At 44.3% G+C, this 23,833-nt stretch overlaps 1 protein-coding gene across 4 annotated transcripts in view; it reads right to left on the bottom strand.

Annotated features, from left to right (window-relative positions):
• Positions 1–1,449: 1,449 nt before the first annotated feature.
• VSTM4 (V-set and transmembrane domain containing 4) overlaps positions 1,450–23,833 on the bottom strand; it is an 89,622-nt gene continuing 67,238 nt past the window's right edge. For 2 of the 4 annotated variants that reach the window (XM_024986844.2, XM_059882717.1), the window contains one exon: positions 2,839–12,296. In XM_024986844.2, the coding sequence (XP_024842612.1) occupies positions 12,162–12,296 (135 nt within the window). In that variant the 3' untranslated portion in view covers positions 2,839–12,161. The other 2 variants (XM_024986842.2, XM_059882716.1) reach the window with 2 other exon arrangements.

Raw genomic sequence — 23,833 nt, forward strand, 5'->3', positions numbered from 1 at the left:
CCTTCATTTAAATGTATAAGCTGCTGTCCGTGTTGAACACTGCTTATCTACAGCTGTTCCCACAGACGCTTTACAGCAAAAACACACTGAAGAACATTCCCTAGTTTCCATTTGAATGATATGTATTCCTTATCTTTAGAAATTACAAGATAGGCATAGTGGTGTATTTGATAGAAAACAAATAAGGAGACTTACTTTTAAGTTTATTCTGAAAATAACATTAAGATTTATCATCCCTAAGAAGCACTGGGAACAAATCACCCATTGCTCCCAGCTCCGAGCAGAGTTTGGACCGCTTGCTTCCAGATAACAGTGGGGCAGGCTGTGCTCAGATGTTGCCAAGAGCTTCCATGATTCTCTTAGGAAGCATGTTCAGTAGGAGGTGTTGGTCTTGAAGCCTCTTCTTAAACCCTATGTCAGTGGATCCCCTACTCACACACCTCAGTGTGGATTTATGCAAATATGACCAGAGTTTTGGAGCAAGAGTCTGAATTGAATCTATATCAATGATTTGTTGTATTTTAACCTACAGAGACCCTTCAAAACTCGGCTCTTCTTAGTGGAATGTGTTCATTTCCATATGTGATGATACAGAGCTCCCACTGAATTTAACACGGTGGGTCTGCAGGTGATTGAAGTTCGATTCAGTTCTGCAGAGGCCCAGAGGCCTCCTACTCCATTGCCCTCTCTCCATCACCTCTCAGATGCCCCACTCCCCACTCCCACCTGCTACTCCCAGGGCCCCACCCGTCTATATTTTAATAGCTCCTTGTGAAAATCAGGAAATCACTTTCCTTCCTCACAACACCATGTAACTATGTCCTACGGAAGAGTGCCATGATAAAACATGATAGAATGCCTAGGATACTAATGATATGAAAGAGGTACTAACCGTATATTCTCCTGTTCTAAACCATGTCCTCTTTCTGCAAAGTTCTAGTGAGATCTTCTTCAAAAATTGCACAGCTTACTCACTACCTTGGAAACTTGGCAAGAAGGAGAGTATGAGGTGCAGGCACAGGCAGCAGAGAATAACTTCCTTTTTGTAAAGTCAGGATGTTTTCGCTTCTGGAAAATCATCACCTGCTCCTGACTTGGACCCTTTCCAGGAAACCACGAGAGGCACTCATAAGCCATCACGGTCTTTGGGAAAGTTACCATAGAGCTAAGTTCATGGACAAATATTTACTTTTTAAAGTTAACACACTGAGAGCTTTAAATAGTAAAGGCACTTCATTTTAAAAATATGGACTGGTTTTAGCATGCATGTTAATATAGTGTACTTGTGTAGCAATTTCTAGCGTCCAGAATCTTCCAAGTCATTATCCCATTATAAGAATTCTATGAGAGGTTAACTCACCTTTGTATAAATAGAGTCTGAGACTAAAGGGGATAAGAACCTCGACCAAGTTCACATGGCTGTACAGAGGGGCACAACTCACATTCAGATTGTGTTTAAAATATATAATTTAACATATATACATGGTCCATTACAAAGCCAAACAATTTCTGTAGTGTGCAGTAAAAACCCACCCAGAGTGCACTCACACACATCAAGTGTCCTTAACAACACAGCTGATAGCTTGGCCTGATCCAGAACGGTGAGGTCATGGATGTCATGTAGGTCCACAGAGCAACTTTCTCATAGATCTATTTGCCAGGCATCCCTGCATCTCTCCCACTCAAGTCCATTCGAATTAACACGCAAAGTTGAGTCAGCAAGGCAGGTTGTGATGGGCCAGCACAGGGGGAGGGTGTGAGGGGGTATCCAGGACACGTTTTTCCAGCCAGGCTTATACTTCCTACTCTCCTACCATTAGGGAAGCAGTCAAAAGACTTTGCTCGTACACGAATGGATGTTCAATTAGAGATAGTAACCTTGGCACACTTCCAAGAGGCCCCCTTCTTCTATTCTGCATTCAAAAGCACACCACCCTGCTCCTTTTGGAAAAGGGTAAGTGAGAACTTCTTGGAGAATAGTCTCTATCCAGGGATAAGCCCCCCTGCCAAAGGGCTGGAAGCACTTCAGAATGAACAATGTTCTACTTGCCCTGTGGCTGTGGACAATAATGGGTGGGGACATGGGCACTGGGGTATCCAGACAGTACACTGTCAGCTTAGACCTCAGACTGCCCCACAGTCTGTCTCTCTGCCCTTGAGTCAGCAGGGTCAGTGCATCTACTTAAAACAAGAGATGCTATCTTGAATGACTGCTTACAATAAGCACTTTATGCTGCTCTGGGTGCCCTGGCAATGTTATCTGATCCTTTGAAAACCAATTAGTACATCTTTACCATCTCACACTTGGGCCCATAATGGTATTTCCTCTAGCTATATACTATGAGCTTGATATCACAGATACAGGAAGGGTAGAAGATTAAAATTCAGATTAAAAAAAAAAGATAAAGAAGAAAAAAACATAAAGGGGTTTGGCTCAGCAGAAAATCCTCTTGAATGGTCTCAGAATCAGAGTCCTCACCCTTCAGGGCTCAGACCCAGAAAATCTTGTCCTGGGAGATTTACCCAAAGGGCCGCGGCCCCTGCTCTTCGCAGAAAGGAGCGTCATGCCTCTCTGAGGGCACCTGAAATGCCACTGGAAAGAGGCTCCCACCACACAGAAGGCACGAGTGAAAATACAAAAATAAGGACTTTGTATCCAAAGTTTCATAAATAACTGGAGTGGCAGATATTAAATAGGACGCAGGGTTACAGCTTGTTCTCCTCGAAGAGGATCTGCGCGTAGACCGTGCTGGTGGGGATGCCCTTGGCTGCCCGGTGGGGCTTGATCAGCTCCAGCTCAGCATAGGTCAAGTTCTCCTCCGCGATCTTAGGCTATAAGACAAAACACAACACAATTGGAGCCGACCACAGGAGCTCAGCGTCACACATCCATTCATCAGGCATGTATTTTCATAGCACTTTGGGGATTCAAAGGGAAATAAATGGGCAAAAAATTTTAAGGCATATGTAAAACTTAAATAACCTAAAGCTACATCTTGTCATCTTATATAGAACACTATGTCCTGCAGTTAAACACCATATGATTTAAGTTGTCATACAACACTTACAAAAAATGATTAAACATGAGGCCACAAAATAAACTTTAATTCCAAAGTAAAAATAATGTAACTAACAGTCTCTGCTGGAAAGAATAAAACAGAGACAGAAACAAGAAGTCCTAGAAATTAACAACAAAACTAGAATGCTATCACCTAGAAATTTTAAGTGACTTAATTTATATAAAACTAAAATTTCAGCATATGATGAAAATAATGGCAAAGAAAATATTACATGCCAGAACCTAAAAATGTAGTACTTGGAGAAAAGTCATAACGTTAAATATTTATATTAAACAATATGGATGAAATGGATCAAACATCCAATTTAAGAAGTTAGAAAAAAAAATAAACAAAAGCAGAAGGAAGAACCAAAAAAAAATTAACACTAGACACATAAGTCAGAAGATAGGAAAACCATAGAATAAATAAAAATAGCCAAAAGTTTATGCTGAAAAAACACCAATGAAATAAACAAAAACTTAATCAAGATAGGAAGGGAAAAAGCATAAATGAATGGAATGCTGCTGCTGCTGCTAATGAATGGAATGGGAAATGCAAAAGCCTTGAAATTCAAGATAAAGTGAGTAATATTGTAGAATAATATAAATTATAAACACTAGCATGTGAATTGGAGAAGGCAATGGCACCCCACTTTAGTACTCTTGCCTGGAAAATCCCATGGACGGAGGAGCCTGGTAGGCTGCAGTCCATGGGGTCGCGAAGAGTCGGACACGACTGAGCGACTTCACTTTCACTTTTCCCTTTCATGCATTGGAGAAGGCAATGGCACCCCACTCCAGTGCTCTTGCCTGGAGAATCCCAGGGACGGGGGAGCCTTGTGGGCTGCTGTCCGTGGGGTCGCACAGAGTCGGACACGACTAAAGCGACTTAGCAGCAGCAGCAGCATGTGAATGTGCTAATTCCATCAAAGAAAAGAAAGAAAGAAAAGAAAGGGACAGAGGAAGAAAGGAAGAAGAGAAAAATACTGTCAAAAGCACCCGGCACAGGCAGTGTGATAAGAGAACTTCCAAAAGAAATCCCTTTGAGGAACAGATAACCCCAATATAATTAAGCTGGTTCGGAGCATTACAAGAAAGGAAAAACGTCACATACTTTAGAACAATCTCATTTATTAGTGTATAAGTAAGCATAAATCAGATTTACTCAACACAAAAAAAGCACACTAAAAGATGATCATGCTCAAATGGATCTTATTCTAGGAGTAGAATAAATGAAATAAATAAATGAATGGAATAAATGGTTCAGTATTAGAAAAATCTAATATAATTCATAACAGTAATACAGAGAAAAACCATATGGTTATCTCTATAGATACTGGAAAGGCATTTAAAATTTAAAATTTTTGTTAAAAATAATTCTTGATAATATAATACAGTCATAGATATTTTTTCCTACCATAATTAAGGAAAATTATTAAAATAAAGAATAATTTGTGATCCAACTCCAGTGACATTAAAAATATAAAGCTACTATAATTAAAACTCTGTGATACCAACAAATGAATAGACACCAATGGGATTGATGAAAACATGCATAAATTAACCCAAATATTATTTTTCAATAAATGGTGTTGGGATACTTGGGTAGCCAATTGAAAAAAGTCATATTGTTCACATCTATCTTTACATTAGATAAATTCCAGATAAATTAAAAAATTTAAATTTTAACATGGAAAATAAACTCAAAAGTGCTAGAAGACTGTGTGAGGAAATTAAAAAAAAATAATCTCAGCAATTATTTAAAAATTATTTAAATTATTTAAAAATTATTTAAATTATTTAAAAATTATTTTTAAAAATCTCACCAATTTAAAATATGTGTTTTAAAGTCTTACACAAAACCCAGGAGCAATAGAAAAATGACATGTAGATTTTCATGGGATATATTGCAGAATATTCTCTAAATAAAGTCAAAGGACAATTGAAAAAAATGAGGAAAATATTCACAACTCAGATCAAAGGGTCTTACAAGTGAGTAACAATAATGGCCAACAGTCCATTGGAAAAGTAAGCAAAGAACAAGAGACAGGATCAGAGACTCCACAGGAAGGGAAACCCAAAGTTCTCACACGTGTTAAGTGAGACTCCGCCTCCCGAAAATAAGACCAGAATGACTTAAAACCACTTAGATGTCAGTTCTTATCTTTCAAGGCGACAAACTAAAAGTTTTCGAAAAGAAACAGCAAGAATCAAGTCCTCTTGTATATTGTTGGTGGAAATGTTATTGGTACAAGCGAAAAATGGAAACACTTCTGTGGGCATCAATAGGAGTCTGATGCATTCTTTTTCTTTTTTTAATATAAATTTATTTAATTGGAGGTTAATTACTTTACAATATTGTATTGGTTTTGCCATACATCAACATGAATCCGCCACAGGTGTACACGTGTTCCCCATCCTGAACCCCCCTCCCAGCTCCCTCCCCATACCATCCCTCTGGGTCGTCCCAGTGCACCAGCCCCGAGCATCTTGTATCCTGCATCGAACCTGGACTGGCAATTCATTTCTTATATGATATTATACATGTTTCAATGCCATTCTCCCAAATCATCCCACCCTCTCCCTCTCCCCCCGAGTCCAAAAGACTATTCTATACCTCTGTGTCTCCTTTGCTGTCTCGCATACAGGGTTATTGTTACCATCTTTCTAAATTCCATATATATGCATTAGTATACTGTATTGGTGTTTTTCTTTCTGGCTTACTTCACTCTGTATAATAGGCTCCAGTTTCATCCACCTCATCAGAACTAATTCAAATGTATTCTTTTTAATGGCTGAGTAATATTCCATTCTTAATGAAGTATTCAGCACAGTCTTTAAAAAGAATGATGAAGCCATCTGACTACTGTATGTTTTATCATTTGTGTAAATATGTGTGTATGGGAGTAAATACACATGTATATATTTTATGTGCTCAGAAAGCCCTTAGAACTCACCTGGAAATCAAGAACTTGGTCTTCAAGGTTCCTGCTGGGGAAGTAGACCGTGTGGTTGGAGAGAGACTCACCCTTTATGGTATATATTTGTTGAATCTTGTAGATGGCACATTATTTAAACAGCAGATTAATTAATTTTAATTCACAATTAGAAACATAAAAGTTGGCCACTGATTTATAGTTGTAAAAACACCTCACTTTTAAGCATCTCTGCTTTTATTTTTTGGTTTTGATTGTGTTGTCATGGTTTTATTTTCATTTTTTGTGCTATACCTTGATTAACTCACCAAAATTCAGGACAAAAAAATCGTATATATCACATTAAGTTTCTTAAAATGTATGCCAAAGGCAAAGCTCCTCCTTTCTTTTGAGATGAAGCATCACACTAAGGTACAGGGAGGAGAATGTAAAGAACTACTTACAGCAGTACCTGCTAGCGAGGGGCACCAGCAGGCGACCTTCATAATCACCTGGCTCTGTTTAAATTCAGAGTCAAGGGCAGTTACGTGGGTCAGAGCCTCCTGCTTGTCCGTTTATACCAAAGATCTTCACCGTTCTTCTCAGTCATCCACATCTCACCAGCCAACAAAAACGCCATTTACCTCTTGCCTTTCGGTTTAGTTACATTTCACGTTATAATGATTCCGTTTAGAAATGTCATGTGTCCTCAAATAAGCACACAAAACCCAACTCATGTAACTTTTAGAACCAAGATTTATGAAGTCATATTGTCCAGGTGTTTGATCACATTACTCTGAAACTGCATTGTTTCCTAGCGTAGATTATCTGTTTATTCTTAAGTTATTCCATTATGTTTGGATGTGAAAAATAACACTAGCTTTCTCAATACAGGTCACCAGGCTGGCTGGGCTGATGTGCTGTTTTCATACATTTTTATGATGTTCCTATAGTAAACATAATTTAATAAAGCCAAAGCTCACTAAATAAATAATTGCATCTAGAAAAGCAATAAAAACAAATAAAATTAGTACTTTCATAAGTGGAAAGGTACTTCAATTACTGCTACAAGCAACAACCCACCATAAAATGTGTCGAATCATTTCCCTTATGCATATTTCTGGAATATAATAATTTGATTGAAGATACGAGGCGGCACACAAGAGGCTCTGAATTGTGAAGTGTATACAGTTTCCAACAGGAGATGCATAATATCAGTCCTTGGCACCTTTAAAGAACCTATTGTTTTTCTGGCATGCATCCTTGGCTATCCCCATCAACCATGTGCTTAATTACATTTCCCAGCTTGTTTAACTAGAAATAAATTTCTTACCGCCACTAAAAAGTGGAAAATGTAGACTTCTCACCAGTTTTCACTCAGCTACCTTTCTCTGCACTGATGCTTTAAGGGAAGGCTTAGGTGCATTAAGAAGCAGCTTAGAGAATAACATTGGCATATCAGTGAGAGTAGGTAAGACTCAGCTTCCCCGTTGCCTCAGGGGTAAGGAATCTGCCTGCCAATGCAGGAGATGCAGGTTTGATCCCTGGGTTGGAAAGATCTCCTGGAGAAGGAAATGGCAACCCACTCCAGTATTCTTGCCTGGAGAATCCCAAGGACAGAAAAGCCTGGTGGGCTGCAGTCCATGGGGTCACAGAGAATCCGACTTGACTTAGTGACTGGAACAACAGACAACAGCAACCACAGGGAAGACTACAGAGCTGGGAGCGAGACTGGGAGCCAGGAGCGCAAGGTCAAGGTTAGGGGCAGCTGCAGCCGCGCAGAGCCAGGGTGAGGGCCCGCCATAGGGCCCCACCTGCATTTCAGGTGGTGTCTTGCCGACACGAACGTGTTTAGATTTAAGATAAAGAAGCACTCCTGATGTGTAAGGCAATTCAGGAACTGGTGTGCAGTGAGTGGGTCTCTGAAAGTGGATCAAGACACACTGCAGCTAGTTCTCTGGCAGCTTCTGGCCCTCAAATGGCCCCCTTCAAGCCCCTGTCCTAGTCCTGGAGGTGCAGGAGGTACACGGGACATCAGCAGTCAAGAAAACAAACTGAAACACTCTTGAACTGGCTGTTCACAAGCACTCCGACAGCAGCTCTCGCCTGCACTTGAAAACATGAAGGAAAGTGTGAAGGCAGGACTTCCAGCCGCAGACACGGGCTTGATACCCGGGCCTGCTGTTGCTGCATTTCCCGGAAACAGGAGGGGGCTGGGGACCAACAGCCGGAAGTCCTGGTAGGGTCCTTTAGAAGAAGCCCCAGAACTTTCTAAACCTGTGAGAAGCAACAGCCCTTTTCCCAGGACTGTTTGGTTTTACTTTGTTTTCCCTTTCTCCAGGCCTGAAAGACTCAGCCCATTTCTCTTCGTATTCCTCCAACTGCGGCCCCGCATTTGTGTCAGCTGCTTGCTGTCTTGTAGGTTCTAAACCCCTTTGTTTCATGTGTCTTTAATCTCACTTTTCATCCATTTCCTCCCAGTCATGAAGAACCCACCGCCCTGCTCTGGAGTGGAATTCTGTGAGCAAGAGGGGATGGAGGCTCAGATGCAGACACGCGTCAGTGCATCCGAGGAAGGCAGGAGTAACTGGAAATTTTCTCAGTTCAGTGAACCTGTTCATGGGGAGGAGGCGAGGAGAGTGGCCCCGACACCGTCACCCGGTAGCTGCCTGCAGAGCATGGGAGCAGGGGCAAACTGCTCACTGGACAAAGGATGAAGAGACTTTATCATACATTTTTATTAATTTATTTATTTGCATATATACTTCTATCTTTCTAGCCATGCCCCTGAGCTATGCTCTTCAATGTGGGTGACACCTCCTGCCCCTCCACCCCACAGGTTCACCCAGGCATGGTGCACCCCCTGAGCTAGGATTAAAGATCTATTCTCACCTCCTACTATGTCTTCCAGGGACACCAAGAATTTTGTTTCACTTCTTAATTTAGAGACTTCCCTGGTGGTTCATATGGTAAAGCGTCTGCCTACAATGCAGGAGACCTGGGTTCAATCCCTGGGTTGGGAAGATCTCCTGGAGAAGGAAATAGCAACCCACTCCAGTATTCTTGCCTGGAGAATCCCAGGAACGGGGGAGCCTGGTGGGCTGCCGTCTATGGGGTCGCACAGAGTTGGACACGACTGCAGCGACTTAGCAGCAGCAGCAGCAGCAGCAGCAGCAGCCAGTATTCTTGCCTGGAAAATCCCATGGACAGAGGAGCCTGGAAGGCCACAGTGCAAGGCATCACAAAAAGTCGAACACGACTGAGTGGCTTCACTTTCTTTCTTAATTTAATTTTCTTAAAAGACATGTAGTAAAAGTGACTTTCTAACGGGTCATTGCAGGCATCCAAACACAAGAACAGGTTTCTGGGCCCACTGCCCCCACAGGACTCAGGACAGTCCCATCACATGCCTTCAGGTTATCTCTGCAGTCCCGTCCTCCCTCTAACAAGACCCTCAGGCAACCATGACCTGTGTTCTGTCGCTGAGGCCTTCTCTCCTAAAGCGTGTCATGTGAAAGGCATCGGCATGTAACCCTGTGTGGTCGGCATTTTTCTCTCAGAATAGTTCCCTCATGTGTTGGCCAGCTTGCTGCATGCGTCAACAGTTTGCTCCTTTGGATCACTAAGTATTCCACGGGGGGTCACGTGCCACACTTTGCTTATCCATTCACCTGCTGAAGGACATTTGGGTCATTCTAAGTTTTTGGTGATTATGCACGGAGTTGCTATAAATATTCATTGCAGGTTTGTGTGGGAGATTTTCGTTACTCTAGGGTAAACACCCAGGAATGGGGCTGCTGGGTTGTATGGAAAGAATGTTTAACTTCAAAAGAAGCTGCCAAGCTCTCCATTCGGAGTCCACACCATTCGAACCTCCCCCAGCAATACTGAGAGTGTTCACTGCTCTGCACACATGATGGCACTTGGTACTGTCCGTACTTTTTATTTTAGCCATTCAAGTAGATGCTAGTGGTCCAGTAATTACCTTCTCACTGTCCTCAGGGGTCTCAGCAATTCCAGACTTGCACTCAAATTCTCACTGATGCTGTGCCCAATTAAATTCCCACACTGTACGACATCCCCTCAGAAGAACTGGGAAAGGATGATCACACAGACCAGGTTTCAAATACAGTGATGGAATCTTCTGGACTCCAGGTGTAACAAAGTGAGTCTACAAGCATCAGAGTTTGAAATGCCATGTCTCCCATCCCCTGTCTTTCCTTTCTGCCAGTGGTGAGAGGCTGCTACAGCAGATGACAGCCTCCAGGCTGGATCTCCCACTTCTCATTTAAGCTTTAAACTTACCCTCAGCTTTAGAGTGATGATTATGGAACATATGTCAATGGGGAAGGATTTACTGGCTAAAGCTAACACCAGAAAAGTCAGCTTCATAGAATTCAGAAGTCGTGTACCTCCTGGAAACACACCTCACTTCAAGCTCCTCATTGGAAATTTCTGAGTGCTTCAATTTGTAGGTATGTTTTTTAGGAATCAAGCCAAGAAATAACTTTCCTACCAGGAGAGAGAGAGGTTTAACAATCTATGCAGACTCCTGCAAAACAACACCTTTTCATAGAGATCACAGATGGATGTGCAAGTTGAATTAAGTTGCAGGAATAAAAGAAAAATGCAATTGCAGCCACTGCAAATTCTCCAATGTCAGAAGTTCAATTGGGTAATACCATTATTGCAGCAACAGATCAATAACTAGGACATGCGATGTTTATGCTAACGTCACCTTAGAGCTTAAAAATGTGATTGCAGTTCTACCGAGTTGCACGATCAGGAATCTATTTACCCAAGAGAGAATTACATATTATCCATATTATCGAGGGCAGACTTCCTCTTCCCCTTTTGAGATAAGTGCTCATTTTTTATTCAACAGAGGAGTACCTGGTAAAACAAACACTCCCCTCCTAACATCCATACATGTGCAACTATGGCCTCTCGGTGGGGGGAGGTGCTGTACATTCAGAGAAACTCTATTTGATGGGAAGTCTTTAGTGGAAACTTGTAGGTCCCAACTCCTGAAATGTCCTGTAAGAATCAACTTCCCTTGGAAATGAACTTGACTTAATTTTGAGTTCCACGGGTCTGTCAAATGGCTTATTTATTTATAGTTAAGCATATTATGGAAGGAAAAAGTAGAGTTCCCTGGTGTGCACATTAAATGAAAATAAAGGCTCAAAATGAACAAAATAAACACATTTCCAAGACAGATAAGTTAAATGATGGTACAAAGGATGCAATCCAGAAGTGACTCTGAGAGGCGACAGACAGAGGGGTTTGAGAAGTGGTCCTTCTGAGACAGAAGTCAGGAACTGTTAACTCATCTTCATTAACTCACTCACTCCTCACATATCAGTCCTGTGAGGTGGGGCCAGTGGTCATGGCCACTTCACAGAGGGGCAAACAGTCCTTAAAAGGCAGGCTCATGGCTCCAGGTCCTGCAGCCATTGCTAGGCAGAGTCCTGCCTGGAATCCACCCTCTGCTTAGGAGCAGTCCCCTGACCTTACACATGCAGGGTCAGCAGCAGCGACTAAGGCTCTGATGCGGACGCACCGCACCCAGGTGAGCCAGCCAGGCAGACAGCAGATCTTGAAATCCCAAAGGGGAAGAGTGACCTTCCAAGACAACAGGGAAGCTTTACTGGTACGAATCTCTGGAGGGCGTGTTTTCAGAACAGGCCTGCACTGCTCAGTGGGCAGGCAAGCTCCAGATAAAGGGGAAACGGGGCCAGGAGACCTGCCCACCCCCACCCCCATGCGAATCCCAGGCCTGGCTTGGTGTGGGGGGACAGAGGCTCTGAGGGCAGATGCGTGAGGCTGACACCGATTGGAGGACGATGGATGAGGAGGGGAATCTCGTTGGAATCCCTTCAGGCGATGCCTTGTCTCTCTCTACAGTCTTACCCCCAAAGGACTCTTAGCCCCCAAGAAAGGAGCAAGTGTGCCTCTGACCAGCCCGGGAAGAGGATGAAAAGGGTACAGGCTCTGCTTTGACCAGGCAGCATGTGGGGTGGCAACAGACTCTTGATTAGAGGTGCCCACTGAACAGGTAGAAATATGCAAGCCAATATGCAGGAAGGACTAGGGATAGGACTGAAAAATGCAGGGGAGTTTTCCAAGGCACCCTGCAGCTAGAGCCACGTGCCAGGGCTAAACTCACCGTCTCCTCGGAGCTGAGGTCAGTGGCACATTGGGATCTCTGGCTGTGGCAGCATAACTCGCAGCAGCATCCTCCTCAGCTGGGGCTGGGATCCAGCTGCACTCCCACACCCAGCAGGCAGCTGTGACCGCAGACGTCGGTGCACCTTGACAATCTGAACTAGAGAACAGGACTCTGCACTACTGTGTGTGGGGACAGAGGTGCTCTCTGAGCCCCACTCCCTTTGCTCCAGCCATCTATAAGCCTTGCAGAGTCCTACTCACACCCAGCTTCCCCTCCTCATGGTTACCCAGTGACTAACGGTCAATACCCAGTGTTATCTAGGACTCTGGAAGGATTAGAAAGCCTCTGTAACTCAGCAGAGAAGCCGGGGATGGAGATAAAGGTTTCAAGGTCTTATCCAGGTGTGTTGGCACCTTGGGTTGGATGAAGTCATTGAGAAACCATGAGCAGAGCAAATTCACATCATGCTCCTGAGTCTAGAGAATTCAAAGGATGTTTAGCAAAGTGCATTCCCTGAATGACTCTGACATGATGGAAAGTCACATGCCCCTGGCTAATTGCTCTGAGGACAGGCAGAGGTGACTGGCTTTAGAGGGTGACGAAGCCCTGCCCTGAAAGGCCTGAGGCTTACGAGTCATCAGACGGATGGATATCTCTAGATTTCACCAACATATGTTTTGGAAGCTAAAATGTAATTATGGACAGTGCTCTTGGGAGGGTCCTGATAACGACACCTCTCACGGCGTCACAGTGAGAGCTCCATGATCCAATAGAGTCACTCATTTTCTCTTCCCCATGGACCGCAGATGAATGTTTTCCCAGCTGTCTTCCCAAAGTACTTTTCCCGGCAGTATTGTTCAAGAGAACGCTTATGCTTCGAATAAGAGAGTGTTTGGTTACCTACTTCCATATAGAAGTCCACTTTAAAAATCTTCACTCTTGAATCTCAATCTTCTAATTAACTTCAATCTTTAACACTTAGATTCATGGGTTTGAGCAAGGGTCTGCCTGGCGGTAAGAGCATGGACTCTCGGAGACTGACTTATTTACTGTCTGTGTGACCTTGGGTAAGTTGCTTAACCTTTCTGTACCTCTGTTTGTCTGTAAAGTGGGACCCATACTAGTACCTATCCCACAGGGTTAGTTTGAGGATTAGATGCATTAATAAATGTAATGTACTTAGAAAATTACCCAGCAGCTAAACAGCAAATGCCACACAAGTGCTCAGTTATTCTTATGACTATAATTTTTATCACAGAAATGAACAAGTGTTGCTTTAACAATTGGTCCCTTTGAAATATTTAGAAGCAGAGAAAAGAAGACAGTCAGAGATTATTTGGAAAACATCATGTACCAGATACTGCTGGGTGCCACTGGAGCTCAGACAATTGCCCAGAAAAAAAATCAGGAAACTTTTAAATAGTACGACAGATAGTTGTTCTAAAAAGATAAGCTGAATCCTGCCATTCCCTGCTCTGCACAAAATTCCCCGTTGTTTCTCTTCACACTTGGAATAAAATCCAGGGTCCTTTTCAAGATCCTCATCCTTCAGATCTTGCCCTGGGACTCGTCTGTCCCCAGCTCACATCCTGTGTCCCCCGTGCTGACCAGTGCTCCGGCCATGCTGGTCTCCTCGTGTTTGTTGGACACACCGGGACAGCACTTCCTGTGTGGGGCCTTTGCCTGGGCTATGCTCTCTGCTTGGACTGTTCTTTCCCCACATGGCAGTGCGGCTTGCTCCCTCACTTTATCAGGTCTTCGCTCCAAGGCAGCCCCACCCCATCAAACACGTCCCTGCTTGGCTCCCTACCCTGCTCTCTTGCTCTGCAGAGCGCATATCACCCCTTGGCACTAAAAAGCTCTGTACATTTGGTGAGCTTCTGTCTTCTCACACTGGGATGCAACGACAGCACCTCGTGTTCACTGGTGCACCAATAGCTCTTGCATAACGTCCTCTTACTGCCACCCTCATTTCACAGGGAAGGGCAAGCTTGGGGCCAAGAGCTAGCAAGCGCCAAAGCCAGGGCAAGGACCAGCCTCTCACCGGATCACTCAGCTCAGTGGGAGCAGGGGCTCTGCCAAATGTACCACTGCACCCAGTGATATGCAGGGAAGTTGCTGAGCAACTGATCCCCCACGAAGAAAATTCATTCCTAGCATTTGCTGACTTACATATGTAAATCCTCCCACAGTGGCTGATTTCAAGATGCCAGAGAGATTTCCTCTCTCTAGTAGACAGGAGTGGGCTGGAGCATGCCGCTGCAACTTACCTCCTAGAAAGATAGCCGACCTACTGCTACCTGGCACATGGGAGCTACTCGATGTTGTATCGGTAAGCACTGGGGTAGCACCTGCATGGGCACATGCCATCAAAGTGAAGTGTGTTATCACTACTATCAAAACCACCGTTATCACCACCTTCATCACACCTGCACCAATACCATCACCAACACGAGCATTATGTCACAGACACAATGCCCAAGGCACAAAGCAAGCACAGAGCACAAATATAGAACAGCAGTAGGTATGCCAGTTTATTGGTTGGGTTTATATGTAATGCGGGCAATGGGCACCTATGACTGAATTCACAGTTTGCATCCATCATCTTTCTGTGCATGCTCTATAAGCTTAATTCACAGGGCTGTGTCTTATTGCCGCACATGTGCTTATTAGAATTTATCAATTCAGCTTTAGGGAATTATAATAATAGTGAGCACTGAACGTGGCTAGGGAAACAAAACCCCCTACATATACCATGAGTTTGTCACTAACTGAGCTTCACGTAGAAATTTTCTTCCTGACGTTCTGGGTGCCTAGCTTGATGTTACAGATATTACAGGTTGATGATGCTTTATTACTCTCTTTTTTTCCCCCCCAAAATGGTACTTCATTTCTCGTATTCTCTATTTGAGATTGAAAAAGTCTTCTAATAACAACTCTGAAGTGCTCTGCATTCAAAACTGAAGTTTTCAATGAAGTAGGCTTTTTTAAAAAAAATCAAATATACAAATGATATCGCTCCATGAGATTACAAAAATAAAACAGAATGAAGGAGTTTAAAAAAAAATTCCTGGCAGTGCAACGATCCCAACAATGAAGTGCCCATTAAAGGCAGCAAATTAGCTGAGCTGAGATGGAAAGCGAGCTGCCTCTCACAGGGACGTTCCCTGTAGACACTCAGGGACGGGCCTGCCCCAGAGAGGGTTCAAGACCCCCACAGGCAGGGCGGGTCTGCGTGACCAGGCGGAGTCACTCAGTGGACTGGCCCTGTTGGACTTCCAGCCTGCTTTCAGCCTGGGCTGTCCTTGGCCCCAGCTCACCTCTGTGACGCCTATTCACCTTTGTCAGGGGTCAAAGGCTGCAACCCCTAGAGCAACTCGTACACTCCCCATCAACACTGGATGTAAGACAGCAGAGCAATTCCAATGAATCTGTGACGCAGCAAATGGGAGAAACACAGCTCCGAGGTGGTCAGTCCCGAAGCCACCAGCCTCCTGAAAGCACACAGCTGCAACGGGAACGACTCCCTCTGTATCACTTCTAGAGGATTCTCATTGTCTCCCAAAAAAGGGTCCCCAGTGAGTGCTTAGGGTGCTACCAGTCTTAAAAGATTCCTGAAAGTAATGGCTTCACTTGGGCCATCCTTAAGAACATCAGAGTCTTGACCAGCCTCCACTGGCCTGTGATACAGTTGAGAAGCCTCCAGCCCAGCAGCTGTTTGGAGACAGCGCAAGGCAGCAGAGGGACATCAGAACTGACCTCCTGGCCTACAGGGAAGTGACAACCCTGCATCAGGGCTGAGTCCCTAATTCGGGATGTTCCCACTGCCACTTCTGGGACGCCTGATCTTGCCTCCTTGGTGATCACATCTCATTCATGAAAGACCCAGCCGCTCGCCCCTCCCTCTCTGACTGAAGGAAGCCCATGAAATGAAACGACTTCTGTTTTCCCCACTCTCATCCATTCCGAAGCCCCGCATCCCTTCTTCCCTCCAGTCGACATACATAACTCCCCGTGACAATAACGGGATGTGCATGTGTACCGAGGGGGGCATAGAATTTTTATCTCTCTAAAAATGGGACTAGCGTGGTACAAGCATAGTTTTTGTTTGTTTTCCCAAGGCTTTTACTTGGGGCAATATATTGTTCATGTGGCTGTGGGTTTTTTCCTTCTTTTTAATTTTAAATCGAGATTATGCACATATATTATGCAGGTTAATATATCCTTTTCATGTAGAATTCAACTGGAACCAGTGCTGGTACATTTAACGACAACAAGAGAAATTCTCCAGCTTATTATAAACATCCTTCAAGAAACCTGAAATGCATGTCCTCTGGAAATAATTGTGCTGGAGTTTGGGTTATTATTAAAATCTTCTCAGAATTCCATCACTGGGGTCTAATGGGCCTCAAAGCCCTTTTCCGCTACTGAACAGAGAAAAACTCTTTTTGGTCTTAGAAGTACATTCTGGGTAGTGAAAACTAAGCTGGAAGAAGGGGGGTTCTTTCCAGACACCAGGGAAATACTGAACAGAGCTAGCATCTCAGTCCCGGGCTGACACTGGGCGGAAGGAAGGCCCTGTCCTAAGACAGGTTCCCTTTAACAATGATGGAATGAACCTCATCCTCTGGCTGTTTTAAGTGCTCTGATCTTTCAGATTCCATGAGAGGAGGCAGGTTTACTGCAGACTTTATAAACTCAAGGGAATCCCAGGCAAACGGGTCTTGGCTACACATTCCCTACATGTCAGAATTCTCTACCTGTGACTGTGAGGGGTCCTAGAAGCCCACAGGACAGAGCTACACCAAGCTGAGATGGGGATGAGCTCTCCAGGAAAGGTTTTCAGGAATGAGGGAGAGTCACAATACCCTTGAGAAGCAGATTCTCATGTTTAATCATCTCTGTTGATAATGAGAAAATTCACCATTCTCCCAAGTGGGCTGACCTGTCTTACTAAAATGTTAGTATAACTATTTCTGGAGGTGGCCAGTGATGACTCGGTCTTGCCAGCAATAACTCAACCAGAGCTGGGTACTGTCTGTTAAGTTACGCAGAACTGTACTTCTTAAACTTCAAGGTGCATCAGATTCATCTGGGACCCTGTTGAACTGCAGATTCTAATTCAGTAGATCTAGGGTGGGGCCTGAGCTGCTACTTTCCCAACAAGCTCCCAGGCGATGTCCAGGTTGCTGGTCCCTGGACCTCACATTGAGCACTGAGGACTTAGAGCTGCAATCTCATATCTTTGTCCTCGACTCATTCACTCCTCACACAGTCTGCAGATCCCAGGTCCCCCACTGAGGACACAGTGATGGACAGGTTGTCTATGACTTTAAAACTAATGTTAATCAAAATTTAAAACTTCTGGGCATTAAAGGACATAGTCAACAGAGCGCAAAGGGAACCTACGGAATGGATGAAAATATGTGCAAATTATATATCTGAAAGGAGTTAATGTCCAGAATACATAAAGGAACATCTACAAACACACACAAATCTGATTTAAAAATGGGGAAAGACTTGAACAGACATTTCTGCAAAGAAGATGTACAAATGGCCAAAGCACACGAAAAAGATGCTCAACATCACTAATCACTACGGAAACGCAGCTCAAAACCACAGTGCGGTACCACCTCACACCCGTTAGCAAGGCCACAAAATAAAACACGGAAAATAAAGGTTGGCAAGGACGCAGAGAAAACGAAACCCTTGTGCACTGTGGGTGAGAATGCACATCCATGTTCATAGAACATGCGGCAGCATCCCAAGAGTCCATCGACAGATGAATGCATAAACAAAATGTAATATATATACATAAATCAAAATATTATTCAGCTTTAAAAACGAGAAGGAAATTTTGACACATGTGGCAACATAAATGATCCTTGACAACGTTATGCTAAGTAAAACAAGCCAATCACAAAAAGATAAATACCAAATGATTCTATTGATATGAGGTACCCAGAGCGGTCAAATTTACAGACAAAGTAGAGGGTAGCTCTCAGGGACTGGGGGAGGGGAGAGTGGAGAGTTATTTAATAGGACAGACATTTGCAAGATGAAAAGAGTTCTGGAAATTGTTTGTACAACAATGTGAATATACTTAGCACCACTGAACTGTATACTTAAAATGGCTAAGATGCTAAATTTTATATTATGGGTATTTTAACACAATTTTTAAAAAGCTTTTAAAAAATGTTTTCAGTGTCTAAGGTGTCTACCATGTCCAGCCTTCACAGTAAGAGAAACATAAAGGTCACTTTGTAAAAAGGCACGATGTGGTTCTAGCGAGGGAGAAAGTTGAGTCAGGCATGACAAGTGCCAAGATACAGGTGAGGCCAGGTGCTGAAGGAGCCCCGGGGGGCGGGGGGCGGTCCTGAAGTCAGACGGATGGGGAGGTGGTGGGCATGCGGGCCAGCTGTGGCCGGGGAGGAGGAAAGGACAGCCAGGGGCCTGAGAAGTAACAGATAGCCTTTGGTCACCAACGAACATGCAGATGAGGGAGAAGAAGGCACTTAGAGTTTGGACAGCAGGGATATCCTAGGTGGGGCAGGACCAGGGGAAGGTGATGAATTCTGTGTGCTTAAGTTGGGGTACATGTGGAGCCCCCTTGGGGAATGTTTCACAGTCAGAAGAGCCACTGTGGAACTGTCTTGAAGACTGAGACTAGGAAACCAATGCGCTGCACAGCTGGCTGTTGCACCTGTGAGTGTTGAGCCTCCCAGGCAATGTGTTCAAGGAGAAGAGGACCCAGAGGCAGGTGACACTGAGGAGGTGGAGGAGCGGAAGCCAGCCTCACCGTTTGGGGACGGGGGGCAGCTGATATGGAAAGTGGTCAGCTGGGGTGATGGCAGGAGACCCAAGTTTACTCCCAGGGACAAGGGCATCAGTGCCTTGCGGGGTCAGGTAGAACAGATTAACTAAATGGTGCCATGGGAGTCGGCAATGGCAAGGCCCTGACATACAGAGGGTAGCACTGATGCCTAGGAGAGTCCAGATGTGTGAAGAAGTGGGGTTGAAGGAGCAGGAGGCCTCAGAAAAGAAAGTGGTGTGTGAGCTCCCTCCTGGAGGTGAGAGGCAGCCCTGTGGTAGGATGAGCCAGGCAGCAGGTGCAGGACAGAGCCTGTGGGGCCAGCAGTAAGGGGACCTGGACCACACAGGCTGGCGGGGTGGAGGAGGGGAGCGGCAGACCAGTGATGACAGCTGCCGCTGCAGGAAGCCATGCTTCATCCTGGAGGCAAGGGGGAGCCACCAGAGTATTTTAAGCAGGGAAATGACATGACTGGAGTTGGGTTTGAGAAAGATCCCTAGGCTGTAGTGCAGGAGATGGATCCGCGGGGGAGGCAGGATGCAAGAGACCCACTGGGAAACTTGTTGTAATTAAGCCCCTGATGTTGCTGATTTCCCCGTGTCTTCAGCCTTCTGCTCACAAGGGATAGTTTCTCCTTAGAGAACAAGGGTAGTCTGATCTTTCTAGCTACAGAGTGCTACAGGCAAGTGACTTGGTTCCAGAGAGAGGAAACAGAGGTGACCCACTGAGGGAGCCTCACTGAGGAGGCGTGACCCTGAGGCAGGAGCCCACGGGCCTGCATCCTCTGTGAGTCGGTCTGGGGATGCTGCCAACCCGACCCTCCAGCTCACAGTCCCTGTTGCTATCGAGGTGTCACCTCCCCATCACAGAGACTGTTTTCTCTTCCTCCACAAGGTCTCTGAATCAGTAGGGCAAGAAAAGGAAATCAAACGCACTGTTCCTTCTGAAACAAGGGGGCGACAACAGCCGTTTCTGGAAGTGTGCGAATTATCTCAGTGGGGTCAGGGATCCCAAAACCACGGGGAGGAAACAGGGGTCCCCTGAAGGCCTCGGGGAGACTTTGATCTAGTGTCCGTCCCCCCACCGCCAACTGGAAGGATACACATTTTGAGTTTTGGGAAAGTGCGTCCTGGCCCCCTAAGGATGAAGAACCACTGATATATTGGAATAATGATTCATTGTCAGCATTCCAGGTTGTTAGACAAAGGGAACACACTGTCCATCAGAAAGACCTTTGGTGATAAGGCATGGCTTCATAAGCTAATTTTGAGAACAGATTGTTGTGTTTGGTTGTTTTGTAAAACTAGGGAAAGGCAGTTTTGACACCTAGATTATAAAACATCTAAAATGCCTGTCCCACCTCTTTTTTCTTCTTGAGTCCTATCATTGTTTCTTTCAAACCACTATTCGTCTCTGGTAAGCTAGTGGAGGGGATGGAATTCCAGTTGAGCTATTTCACATCCTGAAAGATGATGCTGTGAAAGTGCTGCACTCAATATGCCAGCAACTTTGGGAAACTCAGCAGTGGCCACAGGACTGGAAAAGGTCAGTTTTCCTTCCAATCCCAAAGAAAGGCAATGCCAAAGAATGCTCAAACTACCGCACAATTGCACTCATCTCACACACTAGTAAAGTAATGCTCAAAATTCTCCAAGCCAGGATTCAGCAATATGTGAACCGTGAACTTCCAGATGTTCTAGCTGGTTTTAGAAAAGGCAGAGGAACCAGAGATCAAATTGCCAATATCCACTGGATCATCGAAAAAGCAAGAGAGTTCCAGAAAAACATCTATTTCTGCTTTACTGACTATGCCAAAGCCTTTGACTGTGTGGATCACAATCAACTGTGGAAAATTCTGAAAGAGATGGGAATACCAGACCACCTGACCTGCCTCTTGAGAAACCTTTATGCAGGTCAGGAAGCAACAGTTAGAACTGGACATGGAACAACAGACTGGTTCCAAATAGGAAAAGGAGTACGTCGGGCTGTATATTGTCACCCTGCTTATTTAACTTATATGCAGAGTACATCATGAGAAACGCTGGGCTGGAAGAAGCACAAGCTGGAATCAAGATTGCCGGGAGAAATATCACTAACCTCAGATATGCAGATGACACCACCCTTAAGGCAGAAAGTGAAGAAAAACCAAAAAACCTCTTGATGAAAGTGAAAGAGGAGAGTGAAAAAGTTGGCTTAAAGCTCAACATTCAGAAAACTAAAATCATGGCATCTGGTCCCATCACTTCATGGGAAATAGATGGGGAAACAGTGGAAACAGTGTCAGACTTTATTTTTCTGGGCTCCAAAATCACTGCAGATGGTGATTGCAGCCATGAAATTAAAAGACGCTTACTCCTTGGAAGGAAAGTTATGACCAACCTGGACAGCATATTCAAAAGCAGAGACATTGCTTTGCCAACAAAGTTTCATCTAGTCAAGGCTATGGTTTTTCCAGTGGTCATGTATGGATGTGAAAGTTGGACTATAAAGAAAGCTGAGCGCTAAAGAATTGATGCTTTTGAACTGCGGTGTTAGAGAAAACTCTTGAGAGTCCCTTGGACTGCAAGGAGATCCAACCAGTCCATTCTGAAGGAGATCAGCCCTGGGATTTCTTTGGAAGGAATGATGCTAAAGCTGAAACTCCAGTACTTTGGCCACCTCATGGGAAGAGTTGACTCCTTGGAAAAGACTCTGATGCTGGGAGGGATTGGGGGTAGGAGGAGAAGGGGACGACAGAGGATGAGATGGCTGGATGGCATCACTGACTCGATGGATGTGAGTCTGAGTGAACTCCAGGAGTTGGTGATGGACAGGGAGGCCTGGCATGCTGCGATTCATGGGGTCACAAAGAGTTGGACACGACTGAGTGACTGAATTGAACTGAACTGAATATATACTTCTTGCAAAATGCCACGTTATCTTGGAAACATAAGAAAAGATATTAAGCTTTGAGGATGAAAACACAAGGACCCAGGCCTGTCATTTTTGCCTGGAGCCCAAGGGTCTGCTGGGGGTCGGCGTGTGTGGTTGGGATGAGGGAGATGGAGCCTGCAATCACCTAACAGAGGAGCTGACACACAGTAAATGCTCAATAAGTGGAGGCTCCTCCTTCTTGCCAGTGAGTCAGCAGAGGCAGTAGGCAGGTTGCTTTCTTGGGGTGAGCATGTGTCAACATCACTCTGGACAGAGGGGCTGGGGAGCTGGAGAGCTCTGTGGCCCATGACCACTCCAGGAAACATTGTATTATGGACTTTGTGGCAAAATGCAGCAATTATAGAATTAAACACCTAAACTGGTACCAGATCCCAAAGAAAAGATGTTGCCAAATTATTTTCTAAATTACCCACCAAGGCCTGTGTGAGTCAACAGGTAGCTATTGACTGCAGTTTCAGCTGCCATCAAGACTTATTGATCTGAGAGATAAATATCGACCAAATTGAGACTGAGGTCAATGCTGGACTATTGGGAAAATAAATCTTAATATTAACCAAAACCTGTAGATGCTAGGCCTGGTGTTTTTGACTCTAAACTGCTGATCAGGCAGAGGTACACTCAAAGTCAGTTCTTTCCTTTATTGTGTATTGGTGTAGGTGCAAACTGGCCTTCAAATTGACGCATTTCTGGAAAATTTGGTTTAAAACATTTGAAGTCTTTTCATATCTTAAATGATCAAAGGACAGGAAAATTGGTATTTAATAACAGCAGTATGGATATTTCCAAAAAACAAAGAATCCATTTTGAACTGCATATATGACTGCCCTGACTTACTTTCTGTGCAAATCAATAATTTCCTCTGTTGGATCTCCGTCCCAGAGGAGCACGCCAGCTCAAACAAACAAACAAACAAACAAACAAAAAGTCCACAATATTAGGAAGGAGGTGGGCAGGGGGTTCAAGATGCAGGGGACACATGTACACCTGCAGCTGATTCATGTTGATGTACAGTAAAAACATCACAATATTGCAAAGTAATTATCCTCCAATTAAAATAATTAATTTAAAAAATAAAATTTGATGAAAAATGAAAAAAAAAAAAAACTCATGTGGAGCCAATTTAGGTGTGAAGAAAGTTTTAACCATCCCCCCAAAAAAGTCCACAAGAAAAAAACGTGTGATTGGGACCAGTTATTTTTGAAAATGCTATTGAATCTACTTCATTTATAAGTGGCCCCAAACTGTTGAAGGAGGCAGCACTGTGTCGCTGTGAACTAGAGAGCTGCCCATTCAAGGCTGCTGACATTGCTCCGTCCAGGGGGAGCAGCCCTTTCTTCCTGAGAGATGCAACGCTACCTCGGGTTGTAGGAACTCACTTTCCTTAAGCAGAGTGTTTGTGTGTCCCCACAGGCAAGTCTAGGAATGGGGGATCTTACTGTGAGAATTAAATACGATGACATGCAAAAAAGCACTTTTTCTTATACATCCCTGGGATGTATCAATGGAATGTCAATAAAGAGCAGTTTCTGTTTTCACAAGGGGTAAGAGATTAGATTAGAAAAAACAGGCCCTGAGCAACTTAGGATGTAAAATGGCGAAAATTTACAGAAGTGTAATCAGCCTTGAGGTTGTTGATAAATACATGGGTTAGGAATAAAAGATCTGGAAAAGATGCACCCACACCTACACACGTGCAGTGGTATGCACAGCCGGGAGACTGAGCTCAGACTCTCGGGGGAGTCTGCTTCTCATGGGTAGGATGCAGGATGCTCTAAGAAAAGGGGACCATTTCAGCCTCTGGGTTCAACTGAGTTTCCCAAAGTCCACTGAATGACCATAAATCTATTGAAATTAGCAAAACCTTGGCTGCTGTATGTGAGGACAAGACTGGTATAGCCAATAGAGCAGAAATGGTGAGGAATTTTTGATAACATGAACCAGAT

This window comes from Bos taurus, chromosome 28, assembly GCF_002263795.3.
Source record: "Bos taurus isolate L1 Dominette 01449 registration number 42190680 breed Hereford chromosome 28, ARS-UCD2.0, whole genome shotgun sequence".
NCBI lineage: Eukaryota > Metazoa > Chordata > Mammalia > Artiodactyla > Bovidae > Bos > Bos taurus.